Genomic DNA, 22,199 nt, shown 5'->3' on the forward strand with positions numbered 1-22,199 from the left:
CCTCACACAGGAAGAATTTTAAAAAACGCGCGAACAAATATCTATTTATCTCTTAATCACGTGCCGAAATGGCAAGTTTAATAAAGACTCATCGATTTATCTTCGATACTGCGACCTTCCATATGAACTTTCATCCCTATTTCATCCCCTAACAGGTCGAATTTTCAAAAAAGCTCTTACAAATACCGACTTTTTTTTATAAGTTCTAAATGCAAGTTTCATGGTTTATATCTTCGACAGCGACGAACTTCCACCATATAAACTTTCATCCCCTATTTCACCCCTTAAAGCCTTTTTTTCGCGATACAAACATAGCCTATGTTCTTTCCCATGGTCTATTCATCTCTGTACCAAATTTATCCAAATCAAGTTTTGGCGTGAAAGCGTAACAGACAGACAGCACAGACAGACAGACAGGACAGACAGACAGACAGAGTTACTTTCGCATTTATAATATTAGTATGGATTAGTATGGATAGTATGGATATATAAAATATAATCACAATAATTTAAATGTATGTTTTATTTATTTAATCTTTTTACTTCAAAACGGTTTTTATAGTCTACAGTCATTCATTATGAATGGCACATCACTAAGTGGGCGGTACCCGTCCATGAAGTACGGTATTCTCTATAGTACATTGTACCGAAAATTATTGTAAAACTTCACGTGCGTGATCTGTCAAAAGTTAAATAAACGATGAACGACTATAGGTCGGCTAAGTCTTGTCCTGCGTCTGTTTCTGGCCGTCTTCAAATCTAGGATGAATGGGCATTTGCTAGGCAAACGTATTTCATCTTAGTTCGCATCTTTGTTTACCATCAGGCGTGATTGTAGTGAAACGCAATCATTTTTCTGAACAAAAAAAAAAATGGTTGACCGACGACACGTAAAAACTGCGAACTACTGGTGGATACAGTTGTAAAATTGTCTTTTATAGTGGCATTTTAAGGGACAGTCTTTAAAATAAAAGAATACATCATCATCTCGGCCTATATTACGTCTGACTAAGTACAAGGCACAAGCCTCCTCTCTGAGCGAGAGGTCTTGGACCGAGTTCTGTTCTCATGCGGGCCCAGTGCGGAATGGGAACTTGTCCACGTCTCACCTCCGTGGAAAGCTGATGTGGTTGCCTATCAGGAATCATACGGAGAGTACGTCCTAAAAAAGGTACAATTCCAGTGTATGAGTAGAAATAAAGTCTTGTTGTTTGCTTTTTATGGTTCCGTACCTCGAAAGAAAAAAACGGAACCCTTACAGGATCACTTTGTTGTCCGTCCGTCAGTCCGTCTGTCAAGACCCTTTTCCTCAGGAACGCGTGGAGGTATCAAGCTGAAATTGATATCGAATACTCATATCTGCGGTCCCTTGAAGTCTTGAAAAAATCAAACTTTTAAGTCAACGCAATCAAAAGTTACAGTCATTAAACAACGTGATTCCATACAAATTGCCGTGCACTGAAAACCTATAGGACTTCCAGTTGTCCTAGAAACTTGAAATTTGGTGTGAAGGTAGTTATTACAACAAAACCAACTAGAAAAGTCTGAAAATCTTGATTTTTTAATGTGTCAAAGTCAAAAGTCAAATATCTTTTTCAATTTAGGCATAACAAGCACTTATGAATGTCAAAAAATCTACCAACGGTTCGGAAAAATCTGCTGAGAAGAATCCGGCAAGAAACCTCAACGAGGTATATATTTTTTTTTTAAACAGATTTACAATATTATTAAATGATATGTATACATCACAAGTATTTAACACAACTTTATTTTTAACACAGTAGGTTCGCTATTTGAAGGGATCGCTAATGCGGATCGGAATTATTTCCAAATATCCCTGTCCATGATATAATCATTAACTTTATAATACGCCTTTGCTATTAATGTCTTCTTGACAATAGATCTGAATTTGTATCTTTTGAAATATTTGAATTTTGTGTGTTTGTAAATATAAATGGCCAATATAATCTGACCCACATTGCGTAAGTTTTGCTTAGGAGCAGGGCTCTGCTTACACTAGATGTGTTAAATCACTCGGAAAAAGCGAGAAATATCTTCAACACACGATTTCCGTTTACATACCTATAAATGTGTACGGAACCCGGTTTTCTGAATCAAAATAGTACTGAAACTGAGACCCGTAATGGCACAAACTTACTCTTCGAAACATGTCTGGCATGGTGCAGTTATCAGGGTAGAACGTTCGGCCGCAACAGGACCACGGAAGCTTGATAGCTTCGGCCGAAGTCACACTGCAAACAAATGACACCACAAATACTTGGATTGAGAACCACATTCTTTTTGAAGTTGGTTAAAAATGAATACAGACCTATAGGTACTATACTCTTTGATACAGACTGAAATCAGCCAGTGATGGGGTAAGTGTATGTAGGGTGAGTCTTATTAAAGAATTGAACACAATACTATAGTATATGCATCTTCGGAACTTTGCCTAAGGGGTTTGGTTTAAATCAATTTGTTTTAGTTTTCATTATTATTTGTCTTTTTTTTAAGTAGATATTTTAAGTTAAGGTAAGTTTTAATTAAATAATTGCCAAGTATTCTCTTCTTTTCAATGTAAATAAATACAACACAGTGATTCTTTAGGTATTGTCTCTATATCTATATCCTATCCATGATCATACATATAAATAGATAGATATCATACAGAAAACAGGTAGGTACATGGAGAAGATATATAAAGTAAGCAATAGGCCTTATCGTTTCTGACCAATCTCTTCCAGGCAATGTTTTACAACCCTTGTAAAAGAAATTCAAATACTTTTTTTTATTGAAATTTTTCAGTACCTACATTAATAATAATTATTAATATTTATTTATCCAGACTAAATTTATTATATAAATGAACTAAAAGAATTTCCTTGCTCACCCGCGACCTTACGATAGCTAAGCTTATGCAAAATATGCGTGTTCATGCAGTTCCTCCACCTCCACACTACTAGTAAGGAAATTCTTTTAGTTCATTGATATGGACCTCCGCAAAGTAACCCCTGATTCAATAAATTATTTAATATATAAAATCAGTTATTATTTATTATTGAAATGAACATTAGTTTTCGATGTTGGTCTGTGGCAAACATACACCGCGCAAGCAAAAAAAAAAATTCGCGACGTTTCTGTCTATTTTACCCGCCATTGAAGTGGAAAGTCGAGTGTAACTAGCTCATAAAACCCATTTTATCCTACTTAACTATCCACCCTTACCTGCAGTAACAGAGCGCAATAACAGGAATATAAACGACTCGGAGAAAATGGCGCTTTTTATGCACTCGATGTGCAATCTACTATAACTTACTTGAAATTGTTTTCGCAGCAGCTGAAAGCGATCCGTAGCGCGTGCGTCCACTGTCCATCTTGTATTTGTAGTCCCTTCTAGAAACAGAGATTTTGTTTTAATATTATTTTAAACTGGTTTTTGGTGCATTTCTATGATCCTCAAGGAATTATCCCAGTCTATACGTCCCACTGTTGGCTACCGGCTTCCTCTCAGAATGAGAGGCCTTTGGCCGAGTTTCCATGCGGGCTCAGTGCGGATTGGGTACTTCACACTTTTCACACACTCACATTACTGAATTGATTCGCATGCTGTCGCAGGATTCCTCACAAGCATAGATATAGATTACACTAGATTACGCAAATGCATTTACTTCGCGTGTCTGAACCCCCGACCCAACGTCGGGGTTGGCCCCATACAAAGACTGACCGCTAACTGACTAATCATGACTAGTGACTGACTCGACTTTTTTTTTCTTCTTTTAATTCTGGATTTCTAGAGTCTATTCTCACCTCGACAAGTGTGGAAGTAAAATAATATAGGAGAGCACATTCCAGCAATAGCAGCAGTAAGATAAGCGCGGAGTACTGGAACAAATGTATAAATTAGACATCATTAAATATGTTGATAAAAGAAAATAATTTTATTGATAGAATAATATAAAATGTAGATTACAGTAAATAAACTAAAAGTAGATTAAAATTAAAAATACTAAAACTACAATGTCCCCTGCGGCATGGTACCAAAGATGCTGGCAGCATTTCCTCGCTGAATCGTAAGGCTGATACGTTGAGCGAGGAAGCTGCCAGCTTCGGTCTCCTGTGGTATATCTGGAGTCTCTTTGATAAGCCGTGAAGAGACTCAGAGCGCCAGGGCCCCACGGACCAAGGGTCTCGACGCAGAAAGGTACAAAACTGTATTTACTTATTTATTAACACTATGCGTCTTACAGATGAACTTTGGCGTATTGCCTGTGCACAAAGTTTTTAGTGGCCGACTAGACCGATGCGAGAGCGACATGAATGAATGAATGAATGAAAAAAGTTTATTCAACACACACATAATAGTTACAAATAAAAGTTACAAAAATAGTTGAAATACAAAATATGAAATAATATATAAATTTATATGTGTGAGTGAGAAGGTCCCGCCTCAGCATAAATCCGGACTCCTGGGATGGAGTCAGCGCTGGTCTTCCGGCGGGACCATTTTTATTGAACACAGCTACCCTGCCGTGCAACACGGCCTTACGCGGTATGCTGAACGCAGCGGTTTCAATTGCGTCAGGTAGCGTCGGGTGATACTCTTTCCCGGCCTGGACAAAACGGGGATGGAAATACCGACCCTGTTTTTCGTGTACACGCCCATAGAAGCTCATCGACATGTTCGTCTTTAGGCCTGACTAGATAGCGGAGGTTGATGCAGAACCGCATGGTGTCCTTTCTGGCTCTTGTCAGCAAGTGTCTTGAGCAAGGCTTCATCGCAATACTGTGCCTTAGTGTAAGTTTTCGGTTACAAAATACGTCTCGATCGCGTTCGCGTTAAAATCTCAATTTGTATGAAAACACGAACATCGCAAACGTTCCGCTCGAGGCGCTGTTCGTGTTTCCATATACGCGTGTAAGAGATAGAGAGAGAGAGAGAGAGAGTGAGTTTTTATAGGTAATCAGAGATAAGTAAATAATAATTAAATATCACGAGACAGTTGACAGTTTTGATACCAATTGACCTAGTCCCGAAGCAAAGTTTGTGTTGTTATGGGTATTAGTTAGCGAATAAACATTCATAAATACACATTAACACCCAAGGACTCGAGAACAAACATTCATATTTTTCATACAAATATCTGCCAAGACCGAGAATCGAACCCGGGACCTCGAGCTTCGTAGACAGGTTCTCCAACCACAGGGCGGTATTCGGTTTCAGAGATGTACAGGAAGAAGTGAATAATGTTTTTCCATCGTATTTTGTCGGTAAAGTTCATATTTATCTTGCTATCTCAACTATCTCACTGAGGTTTACTGGAGCTAATTGAGGAAGCAAGATAAAAGCGAAATTATCCGACAACATACGATGGAAAATAATTATTCACTGGATTTTCAAGTAACAGTATCATTCAATCATGTCCAAATACTTTCAACTTTACAATCGAAATCAAATAGTGGTGGTCGTTCAGCCTCACCATGAAAAGTAGGAACTGCGACTTGGTGATGGCTCCGTAGAATCCCATGAAGGAGACGAAGAAGAAGAAAAGAGCCAGCACGGCCAGCGCCACGCCCAGGGACACCGACAGCGCCTGGGGTGCCAGCAGCGTCTGCAACAACACTAAGCGTGTAAGGTAAACGTACCAGTGCTCGTCACCGGCCCAATAATTGCCATCTGTAATTTTATGGCATCAGTTCGTGGGCAGAGGGTCGTGGGTTCAAACCCCGGCTCGCACCTCTGATTTTTTCGAAATTCATGTGCGAAATTACATTTGAAATTTACCACGAGCTTTGCGGTGAAGGAAAACATCGTGAAAAAACCGCCACAAAACCTACGAAGCAATTCAATGGTGCGTGTGAAGTTCCCAAAGCAGTCGGACGTATATAGGCTGGGATGAGATGATGCGATGAGCAATAGAGGTGACAGCGAGGTGTCATCTATTGGGCGTTAGCATGTCGAGCACTCGGCTACCTCACTGTTTGTGTGCGTTTGTGTGAAATTTTATATGCAGATCGCTGGATCTTGGGCATACCTAATGTTCCGTCGTAAAACCCTCGTAACGAAGAAAGAACGCAATAGGTAATCGCGAAATGGCGCTTTCGAGAAAAGCAAATCCATAAAATTATGTAAAAGAATCTCGGTAATATTAACCTCCTCCCGGAACCAAAATTAATATTTTCATGCCCCCCTTAAGTTAAGTTCGGAACTGTTAAGTTTACCTACGCTACCGCTTTTTATGTAAATGCAAACGTACCTATTACACCCCCCGACATTTCTCTACGCGCCCCTAGGGGGACGTGCCCCCTTGCTTGGAAATCCTGGTTTTGATGAAATTCGGTATACAGGACAGGACATAGGACAGTTTATAGACAAACGTGTAAAATCTGCCAAAACGCGATGAAAACAGAGGACGCGTATCAAAAGCACGCGTAGTCAACGCGTTAAAAAACGTCGTGTGGAAGGTCCCTAAAACATTAATTCCAAGACATGACTCTACTAAAAACACTTTTTTTAGCTTTGAAAAGTAGACTAATCTTCTGATATACCTATATACAAAAATGTCGTGTCACGCTGTTTGTGGATGCACTCATTGACATCTTTGTACCTTACGGCACTGGACTGGCTGTTTGGAACAAAACGCGCGGCGCATATCAATCATCAATATTACTTTGACACAACCGCTGTCACGGACGTCAACAGACTATAGTGAACCGATCAGAAAGCCGCGCTGTGAACTAATTCTGTGCGCCGTTTTGATGTAAGCAACATGCTGTCTATACATATTTGTCGATGGATGCACTCCTCTGAAACGGCTCGACCGATTTTTATATATTTTTTGTTTTATAGCAGAAATAAGTTTATGATTGTTTTTTTTGGAGTCTTTTTGTATTTTTTATTTCAACTCCAAATTTGTTACTTTTACGAGTATTCCGTGCGCTGGACCAGCGGTCGTGTAGGGGTTATAGCACGCAGCACGGATTGCTGAAGACCTGGGTTCGATTCCCAGCGCTGGTCTCTTTTTCTGGTTTTTCTGTGCGTCCATGTCTCAGTTTGTATTTTCGAGAAATAAGTTGGCCAAGTCAGGTAGTTTTCAATAGATTTTGTGATGATTTGAAAGTGGAACAAATAAATAGTCGATTGAGTTGGGTAATAAGTAACGTGAAAATACATACTGAAATATAGATGCACAGAAAAACCAGAAAAATAAGACCATCACTGGGAATCGAACCCAGACACGAATTTCCCCTATGCACCTCATATCACCACCGGGGTCTCGGTACCGTTGACCATCAGTGGTTTAGCGGTATAGCACGCGGTACGGTATACCGAGGACCTGGGTTCGATTCCCAGTGATGGTCTTATTTTTCTGGTTTTTCTGTGCATCTATATTTCAGTTTGTATTTTCAATTAAGGTTTTACGGGATGACCGTAAAAGTAAAAATTTGGAATTGAAATAAAAAATACAAAAAGATTCCAAAAAACCAATCTTAATAAGTAACGTCACAGTTTGCCATTCAAAATCTGTATTAGAATAGAGTTTTAACAGCTCACGACAAGCATGTCAGTTTATTGGTCAAATATACCTATTCAGAAATTGGACAATTTTAATGTACATAGCTTCGCGAGTTTCATTAAACGCCAATTCAATGTGCTCCAGATATTATTAGATAACAATAGCCCCTTCGTTACCTCACACAGGTGTGACCCAGATACGGCCCCTATTGTCCTGGAATGACCCAGCTAATAGTCGATCGTATCGGAAGCATGATAAGGACAATTTGGGACATGATCAAACGCTTTTGTTGGATGTGGTACTGCTTTTTTAATGACTAAAAATAGGTTACTGTGACTAACGATCTCCGATATTTTTAGAAAGCAATTTTTGTATTTATTTTTACGATTTTCCCGCTAAGAATAACAAACAAAGTAGGTAGGTACAAGAAGATATTAGTAATGTAGAAAATATGACTACTTTAAAAATAACGCCATGTAACTTTTTATTACAACAAAGTCCTACCATACACTAAAATTTCTAACAGACTGTTTCGTTAGAGTGTAGTCAGTATTACAGAATAGATAATTAATAGTACAAGTCAGGGTCACCGACATAGCCAAGCGAATTAGCTAGTTGAAGTGACAATGGGCGGCAAGCGCAGCGTAGGACGTCCACCAACAAGATGGACGGATGACCTGGGTTAAACGGGTTCACGGTGGATGCAGGCCGCTGCCAACCGAAGCAACTGGAGGTCTATGGGAGGCCTATGTCCAACAGTGGATGTCCTACGGCTGAGATGATGAATAGTACAAGTACCAGCATTGAATAATTTGCCACGAGCCTTGTAAAGCAAACCTTGCTGTGGCAACCCCAACAATCACGCCTGCCAAGCAACAATGTAAATAAAATAAAATTATGGCAACATTTTTATGATCATCTCGCATTTTTAGGGTTACTACGAAATTCGAAAATTGAAGTTCGTATCGTACCGTCCCGCCGACGCTTATATTATTTAATACGAGAGTGAGAGGGACGGTACGATAAGAACTTCGAGCTACTAGTTTCGTAGTAGCTGCTGCAGTTGGGTTCGAATGGATTTTGATACCATCGATTGAGACCTTTGAATGCCCGTTTGTTGTGTTCTTAGAAATGCAGATTGTTGTTTGTATCTAAAATCAGTGCTCTTCAGTGTCCCAATATCTATGTAATGCTGTTTTTATTAACAAATAAATCAACAAATCTTTTATATTATGTCATTTGCAATAGAGATGACAGCAGGATGTCGTCTGTTGGACATTGGCGAGCCTTGCACTCGGAAGTTTACCTTAGAGATGCTTTGGAACTCCGTCGTCGCATGTTCGTGTTTACGGAGCGGTACCAGCCTGTGTCACTCTGAGAATAGAACCCGTACTGAACTCGCAATTGACGCAAAGCACGGCATGCCATATCGTTTTGGTTTGAATCCGTGATAACGTAATTTTTTGCAAAGTGAGTTATTTTTGCTGTTTTTTTACCCCACTGCCTTGAAGGTTATGTTTTGCGAGCATATGTGACTATGAATAAGATGCATAAAGGCTTTAGATTTATTATTTCAAAAATTATTCAAATACGCATTTGCATATTACCTATAATGTAGTCTCATGTACCTACATGTGATCATAAAATAAGGTATGCAACGGTGTCGAATTATCGTCTAATCTAATTAATCGTGTATGATTAAGGCTTGTAAAAAGGCCAAGTTTTATCGTGACCCAAAATCGACAAAAAATCGCCAAGTGACACTGAATGAACTACAAACAATTTTGCTGAATCGCGACCTTATGATAGCTACTCGTATTCAACTAATGTGTGTTCTTGCAGCTCCTCCACCTCCATAATGTAAGAACGCACACGTAAATTACACAAACCCAACTATCACCACCACCACACTATACTGACGCGTTTCGAACTCAACCAAAGATCATCCTCAGAGCAACAAACCATTCACTTAGACTGTTAGACTGCATGTTAGCAGGGAAGTAAATCCCACTAAAACTTAACTTGGTCATCAATTCCAAGAGTTCTGACGCAGCGGACTCACCTTAAGAACAGGGCTGTCTAACTTCTCTATGGCAGAAGACAGAGTAGCAGGCGAGGCTATTACCCAAAGGCTGAAGGCGAACAACATGCCAGAAAATATCTGTAACAAAAAAAAATTTATGTAAAGATTTCATTTTTAATACAAGCTTTTTTTGCTGACTGTATTTGCTTTGTCGCCCAAACTACATTTGCATACCAAATTTCAAGTCGATGCTATTAACCGTTGAAGAGGCCCGTCCTGCAAAGACGATCCTGACCGGACTACCAGGATGTCACTACCAGATTATTGTGTCACGCAATTAACATAAGTACCTGTACCAAATTTCACGTCAATCCAACTACTGAAAGTTGGTCGAATTTAACTTGCAAGATTTGATTACAGACAGACAGACAACGGGACAGGTGAAACTAAATAAAAGCTTGTAAAAAGATTTCACTTCTAGTCACCGTCACTGGTCACATTATTTACACTAAATCGCTACATTTCAATCCAGAAATGATTTTGTAGTTTATAATTCTGTTATAATTTTCAAACTTTACACACAAGTTGATATGTCATAGACATAGACATAACTTTATTTCGACATCAAACAAACTGAAAATAATACATAATTTACAGATAATGTGTGTAAGTTTACCTGTAGGTGCAATTACATACGTATGGTAGGTACGTACAGTCACCTTAACATCTGCTACAGGGGAAAACGCAAAAATATCCGAAACGCCCTACTGGCCTAAGAAATAAAGTCATATTAGATATTTATGCACGTTTTGTTGTGTCAGATATTGCTGCTGGTGACTATACTTACATATATAAAGTTAGGAAAATTCAACATATTCAGTATGCAATATATTGCTGCTCGAAAACCCTTAAATTATTATTTTAAATTAAATTAAATTAAATTAAAAATGCTTTATTGCAGACCAGGATCCACAGTTTGTTAGTATAATACATGTCTTTTTTCTCATATGTCTTGTTTTACTTTTTCATTTAAAAGTCTTATTTTTGATGTTTTTAAACAACGAAAAATTAAAGTTTTACTTAGCTTAGTAGCCGGTTCCCTAAACCAGAAATCACATTATCTGATTCAGATGCTTAATCTGTCATCTCCCAGGATAACAGGATCAAAGGAATTTGGGCACAAATTTGTGCCTCTGGGAGAGGACAGGTTAAATGCAGTTTTATAACTGGTCAGATCTGACCTAATTTCTAGCAGTAGTACAAGCAACAAAACGCTCCCTCACATTGCAGTCTGGTCAAAGAGCGCGTTAAAATTATCTTACAAAAGTACATAACTATTAAGAATGTAACAGGCGTCCTTCATTAACCTTTTAAATTATTCAGGCTGTGAACAAAAGTTCAGATTTGTTCAAGGCATCATAACGATTGATTGAACCTATCACGCTAACTCCTTGGGCATCCATAATGTGTGACTTTGGGTCTCGCTACCGCTACCATGCAACCGCTGAAATATATGCGACTCGCGGCTTGACAAGCGATTTCTTTGTCCATTGCACAGTCGAGCAGCTTACAGCACAGCGGTTAAGTAATAATACGCGCAATGTGCTAGAACGCTACGCTTACGGTCGCCCTTACAAGTAATGATTAATAAATGTAATCTGTGTCTATACGGCCTAGCCACGACTGCACGCGACCGACAGCGGCGTGGGGTGTATTTTCTCTTGGTATTCATTACGTGTACTCTCAAGTTATAATGTGCTACGAATAGAAATAGAAATAGAAATGTTTATTCGCACTTCGCAAATTACATACAACACAAAATAAACAAGTATAAAGTTAGTATTAAAGGTATTTGCGAAATTGCGAATGTATTGGCTACGCAATGAACAGAGAATAACCTCGCTGCATTGGCATTTCATTTCGGTGGTTATGATAGCCACAGATGTTAAGTACAATTCAATAGAATCTGTCAATTTTCTACATATTTAAGACACCCTATTGTGGGCACACTTGATTATATATGTCCCTGTTGTTGCAATTATCATCTAAAAGGAATCAAAAAAGAAAAATAGTCACATCACAAAGCCTTAGGCAGCCCGGTGTTTATATTAGTAGGCTGGAAGTGTCTACAGGATTGTCAGATTCTATTGAATTGGAGTTTAGCGATTTTTTGTGCAAGTTTAGACTTGCACAAGTAGGTATATCTATTAGGTACTTGATCAAGTATCTATCAACACACGTTACAGTGTAGGTACGGTCACGATCGTTCATTTGGGACCCATTTCGTCAAAAAATCCTTTGAATTTGAATTTGAAAAAAAAAAACTGTTTTGGATTACGTTTTTAGTTTTTGATTATTTATTCTTGTTTAGAGGCTAATTAAATATTTTTCTTTATTGTTTCTGTTCCTTAAACATAGTTGCCATTTGCCGCTAACCATTGTTTCTTGTAAATCGTATTTTTTACCCCACGAGACAGGCCATGCCCAGTGTGGGGGTCAGCACAAATGTATTCTGCGTCTTTAATGTTTTTGGAAATCCATCCATCCATCCATAGCAGCCCTTAATTCGTCCGTCTTCGGACATAGGCCTCCTCTCCATTTCTCCACGCCTGGCGATCGACAGCCATATGCATCCATTCTCCACCCGCCTGTCGGCAGATATCGTCCTTCCACCTCATTGGCAGTCTCCCTCTACTGCGAGTGTTTTCACGAGGATTTTTGGAAATAAACTATTTGTATTTGTAATTGTCATACAAAATGTACGTATGCAAGTCTAAATTTTCGCAAGTAAATCTCTACATTTGGGGCTACCTTAGATTGTTCAATACAGTTCAATTCTTGAAGATATAACTCCATTGATACTATATATCGATCTATCAGTTAGCCGTTGTTCGGTATTGGTTCCTAAGTAAATAAATAAATAAATAAATTTAGACTGTTAATAGCTTACCATGGCGGTAAAGTTAACTGCCAACAGCACGGCTGCTGCAAACTGAGACGTCCGTCCACTTTTGCCGCCCATTTTTACTCTGAAAAAAAAAACATTAGGCCGATTTACTAAAAAATCGCTAAAATCGAAAAATGCTATTGTTCATTTTTAACCCCCGGCGCAAAAAGAGGGGTGTTATAAGTTTGACCGCTATGTGTGTGTGTCTTTGTGTCTGTCTGTGGCACCGTAACTCTTAAACGGTTGGACCGAATTGAGTGCGGGTTTTTTTATTTGAAAGCAGATTTTCTAGCGATGGTTCTTAGATATGTCTTATCAAAATCAGTTCAGCCGTTTTTAAGATTTTGAAATTTGAAGTGACAAAGTCGGGGGTTTTTCAACTTTTGGTCGGTTAGGTTATTTCTTAAGTAATTAGATTACTACCATACCGCCTATTACTAGTGTTGTTCATAATATTTAAGTTTGCAGCTTCGAAAGACCTGTGTTTACCTCGTTGTATTAGAAAAACTACATATTTTTCATAGGTTTACTAATGTTTCGGCGAATAACGTTTGGCAACCTGTTTCATTTCGCATCTTTTCATTTCCCAACTGTTTTATTTTAATAAAACTAACCTAACCTAACCAAAAGGGTTCTACACGATGGCCCTGAAATAAATCCTGAAATATTTACAGTTTTAGAGTTTGCGAAATGAAAAGTTGCGAAATGAAACAGGTTGCCAAACGTTACGTTGCGAAAAGGCAGTACTCGTTTTCATATTTTTTTCAGTGCCTTTACCTTTTAGTTATGCCTTTTTCACAAAACATGTTGGCGTTGTTTGCTTCAAATACTAGAATCAGTTTAGTAGACAATAATATTAAATAATAATATAATATTGTCTGTAAAGACAGACGGATAATGAAGTGACCCTATAAAGGTACCTTTTACAAGCTTTTATCTAGTTTCACCAGTCCCTTTGTCTGTCTGTAATCAAATATTGCTAGTTAAATTCGACCAACTTCCAGTAGTTCGATTGACTTGAAATTTGATATTACTAATGTAAATTGCGTGACAATACAATAATCTGGTAGTGACATTCTGGTAGGCCGGCCATGATCGTCTCCACAGGACGAAACTCTTCAACGGTTAATAGCATCGACTTGAAACTTGGTATGGAAATGTAGTTTGGGTGACAATGCAAGTACAGTCAACAAAAAGTGCAGTCGGCAAAAAAAAGCTTGTATTAAAAATATTTTTTTTGTGGTTAGGTTCATTTCAAGGTACGAAACTTTTTAAAGTAGTTCATGTAGAGCTACATGGTTACCTGAGCTCTGATAAATTCTCGATTGGTACGTCATTATCGTCAACATAACAAGCCAGTCACCGCACACCCGCGACCCAAATTTGACATCATTTGTCATGAAACTAGGGCGGTATGTGCAGGTTTGCAATAATGACATACATTAATTGTGACTTTACTTGAGTATTCGAACGATTTTTAGCTTATATGTTTCCGCTGCGCACATGTGAGCTAGTATTTAAAATATGACCAGTGTTTATTTTATTTCTTATATTTACATATTGAATGTAATTCTCAATGTCTATAATACAATAATAAATTGACAGTATATTGATAAAAAATATTATATCAAAGAGACGTCAAATGTTAGTAGATTGTTCGACAAGGGACTAAAATGAGCAATAATGGCACGAGATATTTATCCACCCGAGCAGAGCGAGGGTGGCTGTAGTTCGAGTGGTATTACGGTTGCTTAGTCTCTCGTTAAACACTCTACTTTTCACTTTGAATGCGAGGAAAAAATAGTAAAGTGTTGTTCAAAATTACAATATTACTTTTAAAAACGTACGCTCGACTAATGGTCAGGCCATCTGTTCAAAATTCATTAAGCAAAAAAAATTTGATGCGCGGTTTTATTGTATTGTTTATGAAGTGACGCTTTAAAAGCTTGCATATTTAGCCAATAGTTTCAAAATTGAAAACTACTTTAAAACTAATTGGACTACGCATAATAAAATGAATTAATCCTTTATATAATTAAATAGATTCATATTCGTAATCCTTAATTGCGTTTCACGAAATTAAATCGTGTTTTTTATAGTTGTCATTTTGAGCTTATTTCCTCGCTTTAAAATCCGCCATTCACAAACACCGTGTTGGCTGTTTACGGGTTTCCAATGAAAATTAAAAAAAAAATACTTTAATCCCTAGAGAATAAAAAGGAGCTTTAGTCTCGATATGCAGAGACGTTTAACGTTTTATGAGCATGAGAAGTGAAAAATTATTTATGGACCCCTTTACCAATTAAATTTTGCCAATGTACCATGAGAGAATGAGACAGTGATAATATCGCCATGTCAGATACACGAATTTAACGATTAGAGGATCAATGAATTATCTAAAGGCAAGTTATTTCAAAATTATCCCTACTTAATATTATAAATACGAAAGTAACTCTGTCTGTCTGTCTGTCTGCCTGTCTGTCTGTCTGTTACGCTTTCACGTCGAAACCACTGAATCGATTTTGATGAAATTTGGTATATAGGTATTTTGAACCCCAAGGATCAACATAGGATACCTTTTATTCCGGTAGAGGGCGCCACCGCGCGATAACCTAGATCCGCGCAGACGAAGTCGCGGGCTTAAGCTAGTACAAAATAAATTAGCTCAGTAATGCGAATATAATCGATGGGAACCTTGCATTAAAAGCCCTATGATCCGGACAGCCTGTATTTTTAAATGTTTTTTTTATTTTGCCCTGTTAACGTCTTGTGGTCAAAATACTTAGGTTAGATTCAGACACTAAGGCCTCTGTTGAGTGTTATATTCTAGTGCGGTTCGTCAAATTATAGTTCTGTACGACCCATTTATTCAATCTACAGTCTAAATTTAAAAAGTTTCGCGCTTAACTTAATATTGCAATTTCCTTTTGGAAACTAAGTTGGTTTTCATAATAAAACTTTGTATTTTATCGAACTAGTGATCGGCCTGATTCCACTATGTACTCATACTCGTGTATTAGCAAAGTTAAAAAGCTACTTTTATTATATACTTCGATACGTTACTATTCCCGGACCGATATGACCTTCAAGTTTTCAAGAAAAGAGCGTACTCCTACCTTAAAGGCCGGCAACGCACTTGTGACTCTTCTGGTGTTGCAGGTGTCCACGGGCGACGGTAATCGCTTACCATCAGGCGATCCACCTGCTCGTTTTCCCCCTATACCATAAAAAAAAAAGTTGACTGAACTGAATGACACCATGAAACTATCTTGTGCCTCATATGTTGAAAACCGTCCAGCCGTTTATATAGGGTACAAAGAAGAATATATACATATATACTTAAATATACCTACGTTCAAAAACATATTATAACCTTCCTTCAGACAGTCGCTTAGGAAATGCAGTTAGCAATAAAGCTTTAAGTTTGAAAAAGAAAAGTAAAACATATACAATTAAAAATCCCAGCGGATCTCACTTGCGGTCCGAAGGGGTAATGCGGCCAGCGTCATGGGAACCCTGCCACAGGCAGATGTTTTGGACGGGGTATTCTTTGTATAATTTTCATTATTATAGTTGTGATATCGTAGGTTAGTTATTTTTTATGTATGTAAACTGGTAATTGTACAAAATAATGTAAACTACAAAATATATTAAAAATAAAATAAAAAAAGTGTGGAATTCTGGAAGTCAGTTTCGATCCCTAGTAAATACAAAGCCAGGCTTATTTTATATTTGTACGGTTCTATTTTTAGATAATAAACGTAGTAGGGTGACCAAATCTGATTTCCAGTATCCCGGGACAACTGCATTGAAAATACGGGATTCGAGGTTAAAATTCGGGACGGAATTCTTTTCGTGTATTACAAAACTTTGCCATAATCAATTAAATATCTTATATACCTAATTGCTGAAGAGTGACTCTCACCAGCGTCAGTAGATCGAATATGCGTTCGAGCGGATCGCGCGGTGTTCACAGAAAATAAATATTGTTCGAAGAGGTAGCTTTATCATAGATTGCTCTGAATCATAAAATTACTGGACAATGTACGTCCCGTATTGGTTTTTCCATTTTACGGGAAAATATCTTGCCTAAAATACGGGACAACCCCAATCAATCTTAAATATTTGAGTAAATTTCTTTGTTTTAAATTCTCATGTATTATATACGTATTATGAGTATCTATGCAGTAGTTTACTTATTTGTATGTAATAGTTAATTTCTTTGAAATCAGTTTATGTGTTATATTATTAAACGCACTGTATACCTACTCGTAGTAGTCTCCTCTATTTTTGACTTTTAAACTTACTCTTTACTCACCCTAATTGATTGCTCCTCTTATCCACTCAAAGGTTGACTAGTAGAATTCCTTAAAGGAATAAGTCCGCTTTTGTCCACGTATCTCAAAGTTTGTCCATTGTATTTCGTTTCTTTTCTTTACAAACGTACATACAATCCGGAAAATACGGGACATCTGGTCGCCCTAGTAGTAAGTTCATACCCGGAACGAGGTGAATGACCCGGTGAATTATATATGGCCAGCCGGCCGTCCCCAGGGAACGAACAAAGGAACGAAATTGCCCTGGGAACGTGATACTGTGTCATTACTGGCTGAATAAAAAGTCTCAGGACTCAATTCTAATGCGTATTTTTTCTGTTATTTTAGCAGGTGGCCTACCTATTCCTAATAATCCACTTCCTATCCCACTATCCCAATAATATTATAAATGCGAAAGTTTGTAAGTCTGTTTGTTTGTTTGTTTGTTATTTCATCACGTCTAAACCGCTGAACCGACTTGGATGAAATTCGGTATACAGATAGTTTGAGTCCCGAAGGACATAGGATAGTTTCTATCCCGGAAAATTGCGTTATTCCTGCGGGGTAGCGATTGCCGAACTGTACGCAGATGGAGTCGCGGGTAACGGCTAGTTTACAGATTTTTGTTGTTTTGCTTATTAAAGGTACAACGACATATGATTAGCAATAATTAGTTGTAAAGTTTTATATTTTTTGATAGTCCTGGTCCTAAAAAGCGAAGAACGGCAAATCATTAATTTTTAATAGTTAATTGTTTTTTTTTTACAATCGAGATGATGCGGCAATTATGGCAGATCAGTTCTTTTTATATTCTGTCAGGACAATTTGCCTGCATCAAGGTTGAGAGCTACAAATGATCTGTGATGTTTTTTTTTTTAATTTACTCTGATTGTCAGGCGCTGTGCCGTCAAATGACCAGTAGGGTTAGTTCGGGGGGCAGATCAGTCACTGCCTTCATACTTAAAGAAAAAAAAACGTAAATGTCAACTGTCACTTTTCAATCTCGTCATCATGAGGCGTTTTTTCTTCTTTTTGGCTCGCGCGGTTTATGATGCGGCGTTTTATATGCGTTTTAGTTAATTATGGCAAGATTGACAAGTGACTTAACACCTTTTCAAAAATCTTTACTTACCAGCCATTTACTTTTTTTTACTTATGTTCAAGTCAAGCTCATCTTCTTCATCTACTCTTTGGCTGAGCAACCCCTGTGTATTTCGATTAACGCAAACGTGTTCGAAACGAATGGCTGTGTCAAAACAAGAGGCTTTTACCCTATTCTTGTGTAAACAAAGCATTTACCCTAATTACCTATATCCGGGTCAAACGATATCGCTTTACGTTTTACATTTAGGCAATTTAGAAACAAACATTGACATTTCAATGTTAATCAATTTGGTAAACGCTCTGACCTAGTACAAGGCATTTTACCCTGATGGTTATAGTTCAGTGGTGCAATAATGTCAGATTACGCTTAAGATCTTCTTTAAATAATGTATTGTATACTATACTCGTGCAGTCAACTAAAATGATATCGATACGGCCAAAGTTGCAAAAAATATCTATACCTACACGACCTTAATGTTAATAAGTTAAAAGTCGCGTATAAATATTTTTGTAGCTGTGGCCGTATCAATCATTTTGTAGTTGACTACACAAGGTGGTTTTAGGATTCCTTACCAAAAAGATGGCAAACGTAACTCTATTACTGTCGCCTGTCCGTCTGTATGTCTGTCACATGGCTGTATCCAGTGACTGATTTTTAGTTCTGACTGCCCTAGGCTAACTACGAATATTCGCCCTCCATCAACAATAACTCCTTATTGACCTAATTACCTCTCTTTTTCTCACTCAATCTACCTATCCTACTATCGCACTCTCACCTGATTTTCAATTGCACGTATTTTCCCAAAATTACCAGATATTATTTATATGTAAAGTCCCAGCTCAGCGCCGCGCCCACCGCACACTAAAAAGACAGCTGAAATTTAAATAATTTCTATTGTTGCTACATACAACAGCAGATTATAAAATACTGAACTGGCTCTCTAATATTGCTGTCTCCTAACAGGGCATAACATGTATACCAGCCTATATATAATTCCATACATGTTTGTAATATGATACGAAATAAATAAATAAAGTGAAAATTTAATTAAAAATTAGTAGGTAGGTACCCCTGTAAAAAACGTATAGTTTTCGTTCTTTTTCCTTATAACGTTTAAACATACTAATTTCAATGTTTATAGGGAAAAATAACTTAATAATATGACAACAACTACTAACAGGGCAAGCAATAGTCCATTGTTGTAGAGGCTGGAAAGTAAGCAATAGATGAACGAGTTAGTTCGAAAGTCGACCCGAAGAGGCTTTGTGCTTACTACCACTGCGAGAAAATAAAAAAACATTTATCTCAAAAATTTATTCGTAGTCTCAAAACAAACAATAACAATCCAAAGACTGCGTTGCTCCCGACGATTTTAGTTTTTCTTTTGTGACATAATAATTTTATAACGAGTCCGTTCTTAGTGGCCAGTACCCAAAAACACATATTTAAAAAATAAAAACGGCAGCCTGGCTGCGTCTGCAGTCGTACGAGGCCGTATGCACGCGCACTGAGCAGCACAGCAGGCTTAAAAAATATATGCTGTGGCATTTTTTCATACTTTAATAAGTATTTGGTAAAAAAGCTTTTTTTGCTGACTGTACTTTTTATTGGCTGTACTGGCATTGTCACCCAAACTACATTTGCATACTAAATTTCAAGTCGATGCCATAAACCGTTAAAGAGTTCCGTCCAGTGGAAACGATCCAGGCCAGACTACCAGGATGTTACTACTAAATTATTGTATTGTCATAAAATTTACACAAATATACTAAATTTCAAGTCAATCCGACTAGTGGAAGTTGGTCGAATTTAACTCACAAGATTTGATTACAGGCAGACAGACAGACAAACAGACACCCAGACATACAACGGGACAGGAGAAACTAAATAAAAAAACTTAAAAAAAATTAAAGCACATTTAAGGAAAAAACACCTCATAAAAGTCATAAATGACGCATTCTCATTGGTCAATTTAATTTCACATGCAGCAGCCGATTACTTTTGACTGGTGCAATTATCGCTTCAGCACGCCGGGAATGAATTTCTGAAATATATTCTAAAAAGTCGTATCGTGCTATGAAATACATATATCACCTACCTATATACGACCTGTTACCGTAATGTGTTACATTGTTTTGCGAGCCATTTATGAGTCATCTGGTAATTTCACAAATATAGGCAGTGTTGTGTACTGGATTTAAGTTATCTGTGGCCACATTTTCGAGCAGTGTCGTGAAAAATAATTATCATAACGGCGGCCTTGGTTTCTATTGTCCTATAAGAATGCCTAAGCAATAGCCTTGGAGGGTGCATGGAGGAGTGAATAGCCTTCGAATAAGGCTAGGGCTTGTATAGATGGTCAAGTAATCACTTTTCTTTTCTAAGGTTCAAGAAGGTTAAGGTCACAACTATTACAACCTGAGCCGCATTGTTTAACGTACCGGCGCTCCTCACCAGCTCGACTCGCCATCTCTTTCACCCTCATCCTAAACCGCGTGTCAGGAAACAGCATTGATAACCTAACCAACCAAAAGTTGGAAAACCCCCGTCTTTGTCACTTCAAAGTTCAATATCTCAAAAACGGCTAAACAACATGTCTAAGAACCATCGCTAGAAAACCAGCTTTCAATTAAAAAAACCGCGTTCATATCGGTCCACCCGTTTAAGAGCTACGGTGCCACAAACAGACACACACACAGACATACAGACACATAGACACATATAGCGGTCAAACTTATAATACCTCTCTTTTTGCGTCAGGGGTTGAAAACGATTGTAATTCGAAGTGCGTAAGACAAAGCCTCTGGGAGTTATCACGACACGAAACGGGTGCCGAAACTAATGTACCTAAATCAAGTGCGGGAAGCAGAAGTCTAAGTTTGATTAGCAGAAACGAAACGTAGAAATACTTATGCACCGACCGACCGACTGAAGCCAGAAAACAAATTGAATGAAAACTTGAAATCAAAACTAAGAATCTGTGTAAATAAGTCTTTGTTAAAATCATTTTTAGGGTTCTATACCTCAAAAGGAAAAACAGATCCCTTCTAGGAACACTTTGTTGTCCGTCTGTCTATCGAGACCCTTTTCTCAGGAACGCGTGGAGGCATCAAACTGAAATTCATATCAAATACTCAAGGCTACTGTTCCTTGGAGACGTGAGAAAATCAAACTTCTAAGCTAACGCAATCAAAAGATACAGCCGTTTATGCTGCAAATTTTCAACACTCTCAAGGGAATCTAAACCTACAGGGTACTTCCCGTAAACTCAGAATCTTGAAATTTGGTGCGAAGCAACGTATAGCACAGATAAAGGAAATTTTGGCATACTCGAATTTTTTCACGAAATTTGGAATGTAAATACTTAGCTAGAAGTCTAGAATAACACACAGGCTACATTGTATCCCAAAATTCCTACGGGATCATATTAAAAAATCCAAATTTCAACCACTACGATTATTTTGTGTTAAATAGAATTAATTTTGGCGCGCTTTCTTTATGGAACAATGAAATTCACGATGGAATTTATTGAAATTTCCACGGGAGTTTTTGCAAAATCCCGGATGTTCAATTACAGTGCTTGGCCTAAAGGTTTACGCATGCGATGCTGCGGGTAAAAGCAACTATCGACATAAAATTAAACTACAAAACTTACCTTTCACACGTACTAATTAGGTACACTGCACAAGACCGAGTAAATTAGCAATTTGATTTAATTTGCAATATGTTTGTTCTACGAAAACTTCAGTTCTTTTTCTTTTTTTTTATGGCACAAATCCCGTACGCCGAATTAAATAGAAACGGGATTTTTCGTTTAAAAAAGATCTTAGCTAATTTTTAAGAACAACCGACTGTTGTCATTGTCATTTTATTTTTACGAAAACTTTAATGTGATTTAATCCCCAAAGAAACGTGCAACCACCCTCGCCAGCGGAAGCCTACTGAAACACGTGTGTTAGGGGTAGCAAATACTTCTAGGAAAATATGGCAGCCTTTTTGGCGCCACTAATCAATTGTCATCCTTTTTATGAGCTGTTAAATCATGATTGTTGAAAGAGGAGCACAATAAGAAGACCTATCTTTACATATTTATATATATAAAACAGTCGTGTTAGTAACATCATTTATAACTCAAGAACGGCTAGACCAATTTTTAAGATTTTTGTGTTTTTGGATTTGTCTTCGTCAGAAATAGGATAATAAGTATTCAAAAAAATGTAAAATTGACCCATACAAAATGTTTATGGGTCTGGGTAACTGTCAGTTATATATAGATCACATCCCCACCCATTTA

The 22,199-nt window shown here is 37.7% G+C and overlaps 1 protein-coding gene across 1 annotated transcript in view; it reads right to left on the bottom strand.

Moving 5' to 3' along the window:
• The window catches only part of LOC141442670 (uncharacterized), a 25,204-nt gene extending 3,020 nt beyond the window's left edge, over positions 1-22,184 (bottom strand). Inside the window, exons 1-7 of the mRNA XM_074107717.1 lie at positions 21,561-22,184; positions 12,488-12,566; positions 9,577-9,675; positions 5,478-5,609; positions 3,808-3,882; positions 3,317-3,393; positions 2,159-2,252 (exon numbers count right to left, since the gene is read on the bottom strand). Coding sequence (XP_073963818.1) covers positions 2,159-2,252; positions 3,317-3,393; positions 3,808-3,882; positions 5,478-5,609; positions 9,577-9,675; positions 12,488-12,559 — 549 coding nt within the window. The 5' untranslated portion in view covers positions 12,560-12,566; positions 21,561-22,184. The remainder of the gene's footprint in view (positions 1-2,158; positions 2,253-3,316; positions 3,394-3,807; positions 3,883-5,477; positions 5,610-9,576; positions 9,676-12,487; positions 12,567-21,560) is intronic.
• Positions 22,185-22,199: the final 15 nt, after the last annotated feature.

This window comes from Choristoneura fumiferana, chromosome 26 (genome assembly GCF_025370935.1).
Source record: "Choristoneura fumiferana chromosome 26, NRCan_CFum_1, whole genome shotgun sequence".
Lineage (NCBI taxonomy): Eukaryota > Metazoa > Arthropoda > Insecta > Lepidoptera > Tortricidae > Choristoneura > Choristoneura fumiferana.